This window comes from Mytilus galloprovincialis, chromosome 9, assembly GCF_965363235.1.
Source record: "Mytilus galloprovincialis chromosome 9, xbMytGall1.hap1.1, whole genome shotgun sequence".
NCBI lineage: Eukaryota > Metazoa > Mollusca > Bivalvia > Mytilida > Mytilidae > Mytilus > Mytilus galloprovincialis.
In genome coordinates this window covers 76,736,924-76,749,798 of record NC_134846.1, presented here as the reverse complement: position 1 = coordinate 76,749,798, position 12,875 = coordinate 76,736,924, and the positions used below count along the sequence as shown (strand labels likewise).

The 12,875-nt window shown below is 32.7% G+C and overlaps 1 protein-coding gene across 1 annotated transcript in view; it reads right to left on the bottom strand.

Moving 5' to 3' along the window:
* The window catches only part of LOC143045989 (thioredoxin domain-containing protein 11-like), a 39,968-nt gene that overhangs the window by 14,448 nt on the left and 12,645 nt on the right, over positions 1–12,875 (bottom strand). Inside the window, exon 13 of the mRNA XM_076218898.1 lies at positions 7,655–7,735. Coding sequence (XP_076075013.1) covers positions 7,655–7,735 — 81 coding nt within the window. The remainder of the gene's footprint in view (positions 1–7,654; positions 7,736–12,875) is intronic.

The window sequence follows — 12,875 nt, the reverse complement described above, 5'->3', positions numbered from 1 at the left end:
TATACGACCATAGAAGTTGAACCTTGAACAGTTGGGGCAAGTATGGACACAACATTCAAGCTTGATACAGCTCTGAATTTGGGTTGCCATCAAATTTTTGACATGACATGAGTTTCCAACACAAAACAAATGTCAAGATCTTACAAATCTATTGCACAATATTGTGCAATTAAAGTCTTCTTTTCACTTTTTGAAAATTGGGAATTTGAGAAATTTGGAAAATAAATTGAAAGCAACTATCACCACCCCCTCCCCCTTTTTTTGTAATAAGTCCAAAACCTGACATTTCTTTATACATAATATAAAGTAGTGTAAAGGAGGTAAATCCGAACTTACCCAACATTGTATGTTAAATGTTTTAGAATTACCTCCCTTAGTCTGGTTTTTCATGTTTTAAATTGTCTTAATTGTCCATTGACCAGAAATACCTAGTTTTTCCCCTTTTTTTACCCTTATTCCAAAACATTTTGAGCCATAACCCCCAAAGTCAATACTAACCATCCCTTCATAGTATGGAAACTTGTGGTTTAATTTCAGAGAGATTCATACACTTAAACATAAGTTATTGTTTGAAAACTACAAAAATTATTATTTTGGGCCCCCATTTCTAAACTATAGGGACCATAACCCCAAAAATCAATCTGAACCTTCCTTTAGACTATTGAACCTTCTTGTAATCAAAGCACCAAAGGGTGCTATAGGCAGTTAATCAAAAACCCAAAGGCAAACTTGGCCAAGTTCAGATGAATAGTGTAAAGAATTAGTCAAAATATTTATCTCAGGCATTGTTCTCAGCTATTTCTAAAGTATCAAATAATGCTTGTACAGTAATGTTTATGTTATGCAATCGTACCACTTTCAAAAGTTATTTCCAATTTATATTTATAAAGATTCAATGTCTGAGATTATGCACATACACTGTCCCATGTTAGGGGAGAGTTTTATGCCATTTAAGATGTTTAAGCCGCCACATTCTGTATGTACCTGTCCATCCTGTTGCTGTATATCATATCTATTTTTCATAATTGTTTTGTACATTTTTTAAAATTTTAATTTCTTGTGTATACTTCTGATTTTAGTGTATGTCCAAGTTTATATTGTAAATGCTCTTTAGTTCTGACGTTGGAATGTTCCAGGCGGAAAGAACTCACTAGCCGAAAAGTTCCGGAGGAACTTTTAACTAGTTACTTTGTTCTTCCTCTGATTTACAAGTTCCACCGGAACAAAGTGACTAGTTGAAATAGTATACATTTTTGTTATTATGTTAAGGGGCCAGCAAAAGCAATCCTTTGGGTGTAGGAGTTTCTCCCTGCATTAAAGATCCATTGGTAACCTTCCACTGTTGTCAGCTCTTAGATCAGGTTATTGTCTATATGACACATTCCCCATTTTCATTCTCAATTTTATTAAGCACTGTCTACGGTTACATGGAAATGTTACAACAATAAAAATATTATTGTTACACTGGAGACTTATTGCCGGAATGCAAAGTTGGGCGAGGAACCGATTTATTACAAATGTAACAATAATAACTGAGGCTACGGTTACATTACGCTAATATTAAAAGTAATCTCAGCATTACGTTATTGTTACATGAAAAACAGCAATGTACGCTAGATTTATTAAACTTAAATCTTCTATAGTTGTATTGTTTAATTCTTCCATACATTTTGTATTTACTAAACAATACTTGTATAATACTCATAAAAAATGTGTCGGACTTTAAAAAACACTTATTTGATTTGTAGAAATTGTCATTGTAAATAAAAAATTACAGTAAATAAATTGTATGTAATAAATGTATGTATTGTAAATATAAAATAAATGTCTTCAACTTTCATTATTAGTACATATTTCTAGTCCCATCATACATTACTGTTTTTCATGTAACAATAACGCAATGTAACCGTAGCCTCAATAATTAGTGTTACATTCATAATTAAACAGGTCCTTACCCAACCATGCATTCCAGCATTTAGTCTCCAATGTAACAATAATATTTTTATTAGTTACATTTCCATGTAACCGTAGCCAGTGCCATTTTATTAACGTCTCAAATTATAACTGAATTAAAATATCTTTATAATGGTTTAACTGTCTTCCATTACTAATGTCATAATAAAATCAAAGAGCAGATTGCTCTGAGGAATACTATTGCCATTGTTTTCATTGACACATGTATACATGTAGCTGTATAATATTGTTTTCAAAACTAATTCAACTGCACATGTAAAATGTAATTTATGTAATCTGAATAGTTACAAAATAGCCAATCCCGGTTAAAAGTGTATGAACAATGTACTTAGGCCTATTGTGTTTTATTATTGTACTATCAATTCCAAGTTTACTTTCCACAGCAGTCACTGAGACTCAGAGTGAGAGAAGTCACTTCGTATCTTATCACCTATTTTCCTACGTTAATTCTAGGAGGAACCCCATTCCTAACTCTTTCAATATTTAATTTCCTTTGGGTCAGTGATCATGACTCCTTTCCGTACACATTCATCGGTTTAAATTGCGATCGTTTTTAATATAATACGACGTTTATCTACAGAATGAGATAATTTTTCTCAACGTATTGTTGAAGTGACTTCCGGAAGGGAGACAACTCGAAACGATAATAAGGAAGACTCCATTTTGCCTGAAGGGGTGTTGGAAGTAAACTATACGCATGCGCATAATTACATAAACAAACCCTGTAGTAAGAACGTATGTTCAACCTAAATGGTTCTCTATTTTTTTTATGGAAGTACAATATCAAAATCAGTTTAATAACGTGACATATAAGTAAAACCCCACTTCAGTTCTCATATGACAGAAATAGATTTATCGGAATTCAGAGAACTCTTGCATTTTTATCACAACTGGGGAATTCCCTCTGACGTGTTTCTAAATTTATAAAAACACTAAATATAAATACTGCTTGATTCTGATTTTCCGTGTTGTTAAAAACACGCATATAAGTCAAGGGAAATATCAAACATGAAGAGTATGAAAAGAACATTATAGGAAAGTTGTTAAGTTCAATCCTGTTGTTTGTTTTTACCTTTTAAACCAAGACAATCATAAGAATCTGAGATGGTCTTTAATGTTTAGAATAAAACGGTTGACTTGAGGGCATTGTCCGGAGCCACTGGTAAAAGTCTACAGATTGCTTGAAAGCAATCGTATCCCAAAAAAAACATTTATTTAAACTTTAAATAACTGTTATAGTAGTAATTAAGAACAACTTGTTTGTAACTTCAACTTGTTGAAAACATAAACATTTCTCAAGCCTCGTTCTATATAGTTGTTAACTTTTTATCGTATCATGCGAATTCTTTTCACATTATTTTCATTAGGAAATCCTTTACCAGCATAAAGTTGCTGAAGGAACCGCATAGAATTGATTCAAGAACACTTAACGAGTGTTTAAATGTGAAAAATTATAAAAAGAAACATATAACAAAAAAGTTGTAATTTTCTGTACCGGAAATCGAAAAGTCCTTGTAAATCAAAAACAATTACGGTGTGATACGCGTCACAGATTCGGACTTAATATTTTACAGAATATGCGACTTTGGAAGTTAAATAATGCCGTTCTTTAGCAAACAGTTGTTAAAGTTTTAATCTCAATATTTATTGAAGCACATTGAGCTAAATCAAAGCACGTGTAGCATTATGTTACATTGTAACACCAAAGCGAAACAATCTTAAAATGACCTTGACATCGACCAATCAGAAAACTTCAATAACAACAACTTTATTTGACAAGCATGAAGGAGGTCATTTACGAGATAACAAGAATATAAATGAGCATATATTTAAGATTACTGAATTAAGATGATTTAAATAATCTCACTCATTTCAGACAAAAACGAATAAAATGATTAATAATAGTACCTATGTACAGAATCCTCCCAATTTAAAAGGTACGTAAATTTCGTCTTCTATGAAATTTGAAATTGCCGCCAACTTATATCAGCTGATTAATAGACTACTGACGTATGTAATACGTATCGATGACAAACAATATTCCTAGGATTTTTGCCATTTGGGAAATGTAAACGACTCATCTTTATAGATTTTCGGCGATCAAATATTTCATACAATTGTTCTTTGACATCTTAGCCAACAGCACAGGGGATAATAAACTATAGAAAGATTTCTATCGAGCACTACTTCCTATGTGCAACTTCAAAACTTTTGGGAAAATCGACGACCATTTAACGTTTTTATGGTAATATTTTTTATATTCCAGAATAAAAAGTATGAAAAAAGTGTCCAATTAGTTATAAATAACATGATAGCCAGCCAGATACATATTTCAGCATTTATTGGGTAGAACATAAATCTAGGTTGCTCGCATAAAGCAGCTTAACTGCTTAAAAATTTATAGAGATCCATACACTTAAACACAAGTTATTGTCTGTAAACTAGAAAAATGCTTCTTTTTGGCCCTTTTTTGGCCCCTTATTCCTACATATTCAGGAAAATTAACCTCACACTGAATCCCAGCCTTTCCTCTGTTATATGGAAACTTGTGGTACAATGTCAGAGAGATCCATACAGTAACACACAACTTATTGTCTTGAAACTAAGAAATGCTTCTTTTTGGCTCCTTTTTGGCTCTTAATTTCTAGACTGTTTGCTCAATAACACCTTAAAATAAATCCCAACCTTCTACTTATGGTCTTAAACATTGTGGTACAATTTCAGAACAATTGAAATACTAATACAGAACTTTTTGTCCTGGAACTAGATAAATGCTGTTTTGGCCCCTTTGGGCCCCTAATTCCTAAACCTTTGGGACCATAACCCCCAAAATCAATCCCAAGCTTCCTTTTTTGGTTATAAACATTGTGTAAAAATTTCATTGATCTCTTTTTACTTATTCAAAAGTAATTATCTGGAAACGATTGGTCTTTGGACGACGCTGACGCCGACATGATACCAATATACGACCAAAATTTTTTTAATTTTTGCTGTCGTATAAAAACCAGAAAGACAGATTTTGAGAACATTATGGAATCAAAAAGTAGCAGAATATTTTATAAGAGAAACTGTCAAATAATTAATTGCAGGCTTTTTGAAAGTCTTTTATATAAAAGGAAAATATTATTTTAATATTGGCTTTAGTAAGTGTAAACTCTGAAAATTTTGAAAGGGATATTTAGAAAAATCTTGATTATTTTAATCAAATATATTTGTTTTTATATCTGCAGATATTATTTAAAATATGATTAAGAAATGGTTCAAGGTCTTTACTAATTTACCACAACCTCAATCAACAACATTATAAACCATCTACAATATCTGTCATTATCTGGGTCAGCGCATCACAGCATTCCTCAAATAAATACCAATTACTTGCCTTTCATATTAATTATACAAAATAAAACATTGTGGAACATTATTTTTGTATTTTTATTTTTTTATTTTACTAGTCAATATACACCATAGAACTAATGTCCCTTGAGACCCCTGAAAGGACAAACAAACTGATGAGCATATAATGATGTTCAGAGTCTAATTGGATTTGAAGTCCTTTAAGATTTAATAAACAAAAAGGACATCGTCAAAAAGATAAAGTATCAGATTGAGAAGCTTCAAAAGATGTTTGTTTATATTTTGATAGCAGACGTGGATCCAGGATTTTGAAAAAAAGGTTTGGGTCAAGGGTCTGCCCGCCCCCATTAATTTATCTCTACTGTCACTTTATTCAAAGTATTACCTGGAAACTAACTGTGGACTCATTTATTTTCATTGGTACCAATTTTCGTGGATTGATGAAAATTACATTCATGTATATTCAATTTAGTAGTTTTCCTAATGTCTGCATACCAGTTTATGGAATATTTGTCATTTGCTGAACATCTGATTTCGTGGTACACCTGTATCCACGAAAAAATCAACGAAAATTGGTATCTAACGAAAAATAATGAATCCAGTTTCCATAACAAATAAATATAAACAGTGATAAGTGTATGCCCAGGGTTCTCACTAGGAATTTTTCATGGTGAGTCCTGGGACTCATCACTTTTAGAAATGGTGAGTCCCAGCAGATTTTGATGAGTCCAGGATGCATGTAATTTTTTGTGTCTCAATATGAAGAAATATGAAGAAATAAAACTAGAACGATGCGTGTTAGATTGATAATTTTTATTATATCTGATAATAAATCATGTTATTGTATCTTGATATTGTTCACTACAACATGTATTACAGGCATTTAAAGGGCACTACAGTACATACACAATAAAGCATTTATTATAAAAGCACTATAGATCATTAATAAAACACAAAGCAGATATATAAAAGCACTACATTTTAGACTAAAGAAGCACTACATAGATAAAACATACAACAGTTAATATGTACATATATTTCACAATAACAGTTACACAATACAATAATTGAAACACTTTTGTTCATTTTGAAAGTCTATCACAATATCTTTATTTTCTTCTGTTTCTTTGGTCAAGGAACTTTGTCAGTGAGGATGATGGGTTGAAGTCATCTAGTGCTGGTCCATCTTGTTGAACTCTCATCAGTTTGGATACTGTCTCTGGTTGGAGTCTTGATCTTAGTTTTGTCTTTATTCTGTTCTGGCAGGAGAAACCTCTTGGTCTTTTACTTGGTACTGATGATTCAATGTCATCAGGTTTTCTTTTAAAGAAGGACTTTAACTTTGACTGGCTCATTTTGATACTGATATGATTTTGTTGGTCAAGCCAGTATTTATAAGAAATTTCGATTGTATGAACATAGTTCATATTAATTATTATTAATTAATTTTAATTAATTTAATCACTGAGTTAATAATCACTTTGATGTTTGAATCACGATAATTATCATTATATTTAATAAAAGCAAGCAACTATAAAGTGAACTCTGTTCAACATAATGAGCTTGGGTAAATAGTGATTATATTTTAATTATGTTTTATTCGGATTTTCCAAACAATTTTTACCTTTGTTTACGATCGTGATGTTCAACATGCACAATACAAGAAAATTGTTACATCATTCGAAGACCAGTAGAATTATTCTCATCCGTATTTTTTTTTAATCTACACTGTTTTATGACATATTTTATACACCAAGAATCATTAACGAAATATTTTATTATTTGCTTTCAAGTTCACATAAATATTTTACTTTCTATGTTTCAATCGATAAGTACGTGATGTTCAACACGTGGAAGTAGTCAAGCATTTCAAATACTCGTAAAATTACAAAATCGATAAAGTTATAGGTAACTTTATCATATTTATTGATCATTTTGAATAGAATTATGAAATTTTAGTATGAAATACGTTTAATTTTTAAAAAATCGTATCAGTCAACAAAAATATTGTTCCGCGCATATCATAAAAATGTCAACTTCCGGTATAGTTTCCTGTCAAAACAAAGTTGGAATCAAGAATCTTCTATGGAAAACGATGTGTCTGGGACTCAGGGGATAAAACGAGGACGTGTCCAAGGGACCGTGTTTCAAAAATGACGCGTCCAGCTTGATTTCCATGCGTCCAGGACGTGTATACGCGTCTTAGCGAGAACCCTGGTATGCCTTGTTTAATGGAACAGTTATAAGACTTACCTCTTAGGTAAAAAGAAGCACAATGAAGAATATTAATGAATGATATATATAGTAGTCTATAAATATGACATACCTGTGAGCTGGGAAGAACAGCAAAGTAGGATATCTATCTATTGTATACTGCCATGGTAAATCATTGTTGTCTCCATTTATTCTAAATAAATAAAAAGAAGATGTATCATTAATTGAACTTCTTGACTATGAAAATGTACTAATTACAAAATATATTTATTTGTCAACCAGATTTTGTACAAAATTATACTGAATAAATTATGATTCAAGTCCGTTTTAAAATTCCAACTAGTGTTAAAAAAATTAACTTCAAAAACTTCACTAGTTTTTAAGGAAAGACACCAAAAGAAATACTGTAAATTCAGAAATTATTGCGTGCATTTATTATTGCGATGTGCCGACCACAGGCAAAAATGCGAGGTTTAATTATTGCGACTTGCCGATTAAAAAAAAATTTTTTTTATGCTGAACATTATTGTAAATCACAGATGTTCACATGTCTTTTCGCAAAGTAAAGCTTTGTTCAAATCTATGCATTTAGTTACCTTCCGTATGTTTTCTGTGATTGAATACACAATTCTTAACTGATGTAACTTGTAAAGGGGATCTAGAAACTAAGATGCATTACTAGAACTTATGTGTTGTGCATGCCGACTTTGGGGATCTAGAAACTTAATTGAACATCGACCACGTGCAGAAGATTAGTGTAGAACGAGGCCCGGCTTGGGTAATTATAGGATATTTTTAACTTCAAAAGAAAATAAATTACAATATTAAAAGTTGATAATCGCAATCACCCGTAGTAAATTATGTTTGGCTTCTTAGTCCTTTTATGCATACAAGCGAAGTTGAGAAAAATAAAATTCATCATAAAGGCTTGGCTTGTGGTATATTGTTAAAAATAAATTTAATTACACATCTTATAAATTAGCTTTGATTAGCAAAGACTCATTTGGTTATAAATAGGAATGATATTTTTTTTACGCCATTAAGTAAAAAAATGTCAATGTGGAAGTTTGTCACAAAGAAACGCTCCCCTGATGATATCGTCTTGAGGTTGCCCAATCCTGATAACGCTACCAACAAAGATGCAGCTGATAAAATTAAAGCTGCTAACACTGAAATTGTCAACTCTCTTGCTACTGATGAGTCAACTACCAGCACAAAACGGGGGGTCAAGAGAAAAGCCAGCAACAACCACTACACACCAGAGACTCGTGCTAAAATAGCTAAATACGCCACTGAACATGGCAATGTTGCCGCTGCCCGCAAATTTAGCAAAGACCTCCAACTTGACATTAAAGAAAGTGCAGTAAGAGCCATGAAAAAGAAATATCTTGTACACTCAAAAGAATCCAACCACCAACCTGTCAATGCGTTGACACCAGAAAAACGTGGTAGACCGCTACTACTTGGTGATTTAGACAAAGATGTAGCAGCCCACATACGCAGCATCAGAGAAGCCGGTGGCATCGTAAACCAAGCTATCGTTATTGCAACAGCCCGTGGTCTAGTCAAACACAAAAACCCAACACTACTCAGTGAAGCTGGTGGGTCGATTCATATCACCAAGACATGGGCCGTATCCTTCCTAAAAAGACTCGGGTACGTCAAGCGAAAGGGTACCAAAGCAGCCAGAAAACTACCAGTTGACTTTGAGCACCAAAAAAGTGAATTTCATCGTATCATCAACGAGACCGTTACAAAGTACCAAGTGCCTCCACAACTTATCTTCAACTTTGACCAGACCGGGTTGAAGATCGTCCCTGTATCTAACTGGACATTAGAGATGGAGGGCTCAAAGCAAGTTGATATCATCGGTTTAGAAGATAAACGTGAGATAACAGGTTTGCTAGGTAGCACATCAGATGGTTGCCTCTTACCACCTCAGATTTTATACCAAGGTAAAACAGACCAGTGCCATGCTAAATATCCGTTTCCCTCCGACTGGGACGTTTTCCACACAGAGAGCCACTGGAGTAATGAACAGAGTATGGTACGATACATTGAGACTGTCCTTGTGCCGTATACCGACAAAGTTAAAGAAGAGTTAGACCTGCCGATACGACAGCAGTCAATTGCCATATTTGATGTTTTCCGTGCACACAGGTGTCAAGAAGTCCTAGATGCTTTGTCTAAAGCTCGAATTCAACATGTTTTCGTACCCGCGGGTTGTACTGGGGAACTTCAGCCAATGGATCTCAGCGTGAATGGTGAGCTCAAAGCTGCCATGAAAAACGAATTCACGAACTGGTACGCAGATATGGTTGCTGAAGATCTTAAAGATTCATCCACCATCAACAAGGTTGACTTAAGACTTTCTGTTCTCAAGCCGTTACATGCTAAGTGGTTGAGTAAAGTGTTCCACGACTTGAAGTCAAAGAAAGACATTATCTTGCTAGGTTGGAAAAAGTCTGGTATAAGTGACTGTATAAAGTGTTAAATTGTATTTTTAATGAACTACATGTAGTGTTGAACTTGTGCTCAATGAACAATAGTAGCTTGTGCTTTATGAACAATATTATCTTCTGATGATCTTTGTTATTTTGTTATTTATTATTTATTTATTGTAATAAATTGTATTATATAACTTGTTTTTATTTCTAAGTTTCAAAAGGTTTACTTATACTGAAAATACACATGCTCCACTGAACAATTACAAACAATATTAACAAAATAAAATAACATCGTAATTTGTCACTTTATATAATAATCGAACAGCATTCAAAAGTAATTACTAGTACTAGTATCCCATTCATAAAAGTTCCCGGCAATATTGTTCAATCATAAACATATTACAGACACATTACCAATTAAAAGTCGAAGTGTTATAAAAATGTCACCTGGCTTCACTGATTACACAGATTAGCGGAAATAAGTTGTAAAAACATATTACCCTTAAATGCCCCAGGTGAAAGGTTAAACACATCACACCACTGAACAAAGGGAGATAAATCAATCACAAATTGACATTGGAAAAATGAAAGTAAGAATGCGAGGTTTAATTATTGCGATCGTCCGACGCTCGCATTATTCGCATTAATAAAAACCTCGCAATAATTTCTGAATTTACAGTATATGATACTACAACATTTTTACTTGATGAGTGTTAAAAATATGTACACAGGGAAATTTCAATAGAGTGAATTTCACCTTAAAGGACTTAAACTTGAAACTCATGTAAATTGATTTCTCATGATATTCACTAGAATTTTCAAAATGAAGTAATTCTTATAAAATCTCAGTATTCAAATTTAATTAGAATCATGAACCAGATGCTCCACAGGGCGCAGCTTTATACGACCGCAGAGGTCGAACCCTGAACTGTTGGGGCAAGTATGGACACAACATTCAAGCTGGATAAAGCTCTGAATTTGGATTGTGATTAAATAGTTGACACAGCATAGGTTTCTGACACAGAACGAATGTGGTCTAATGAACTAATAAAAAAAAATTTGGCTTTTGAGCAATTTACTATGCTGTTAAATATTAATCCTCTCACAGAAAAAATATTTGAAGAAATTATCTCTTTAAAATCTGAAATGAGAAAAAAAAATTGATCCCCACCCCAATTTTTTTCTTCACTTCCCCCACTTAAACTGAGTTTAGAGGTAATAAGCATTATATACACATTTCATTAAATGTAGTTGAGACAAACAGAAACTAAAAAAAAATCTTCAATTTTTCCACTTGTAAAGGGGCATATCCTTAGAATGGTAATCAAAGTGCTTGTAATCACTGAATGGTAAAGATTGCTTTAATTTATCAGTTGGTAGTAAAGTGAATATTGCATTGTATATTGTATATAGCATTGATTTAAGTTAATTTAACTTCTATTCTGGACAAAGAAAGATAACTCCAATTTTAAAAGAAGATTATATAAAGCATTGGTTTTAGGTGATTCAACAACCATTCTGGACAAAGAAAGATAACTCCAATTTATTGACTTGAAACTACAAAAATGCTTGTTTTTGTCCCCTTTTTGGCCCTTTATTCCTAGACTGTTTGCCCCATAACCCTTAAAATATATCTCAACCTTTTATTTATGGTATTAAACATTGTGTGACAATTTCAGAACAATTGAAATACTTATACACAACTTATTGTTCTGACACTAGATAAATGCTATTTTTGGGCCCTTTGGGCCCCTAATTCCTAAACCTTAGGGACCATAACCCCCAAAATCAATCCAAAGCTTCCTTTTGTAGTTACAAACATTGTGTTAGATTTTTATTGATTCCTGTTTACTAAAGTTATTATCTGGAAACCATCCGTCTTCGGACCACGCTGATGACGAGGACGAGGACGAGGATGTGATACCAATATATGACCGCAAAATTTTTGCTGTCGTATGAAAACATTATTCTTTGTTCAAATTTTTGTAAAGTTCAAATGAATTTCAAGCAAAATTTACATGAAAATTTTGATGATATTCACTTATAACAGATGTAAAAAGATGTGATATGAGTGCCAATGAGACAACTCTCCATATAAGTCGTAATTTGAAAAAGTAAACCATTATTGATCAAAGAACGGTCTTCAACATGGATTCTTGGCTCACACCTCCAGTAAGCTAAAAAGGGCCCCAAAAAATGACTCATTTAAGGTGAATTTCACATGAAATATTTTATGTGAATTTTACTTCAGATTCATGTGAAATTCACATAAGCAAAATTTGCCTGTGTACATCAACATTAGTTATGGGCATTAAAATATTTTACTGGCAGACACTGCATTGCTGGCATTATATTTTCATTTTTGTGAACCATGAACTCTGGGTCAAAACTTCTGGGTCAAAACTACATAAGGAAATCAAGTTCATAATAAACATGTGTAATAAGTATCAAGTTGATGTGAATACAACGTCAAACCAACCCACATACTGTAAAACAATATTACCTACTATCATAAGCAGGCCATAGAAATGTACTTCAAATTACTTATTTTCAACAAATCCAGGGTTCACTATGCCATGTAAATAAAATCTGCTGTAACAAAAAGGTCGATTTCTTCTTATCCAAAATGCTCAAAACCACAACATATCATTTACTTTAAATACCTATTTTTTTTTTTATTCATTCGTATGATTTTTAAACATAATCCACAACAACCAGTGAATTGAAATGTAAGGCAACAAAAACTTACAGAATATCATTTAACGGATAACGTTTTTGTCTACATGTATATATAATTTATTTTGAATGTAATGCATCTTCTGATTGGCTGACGTCGTTTTGTTTATCATATCATAGACACAATTTTGTCATGTGACCATAACGTCA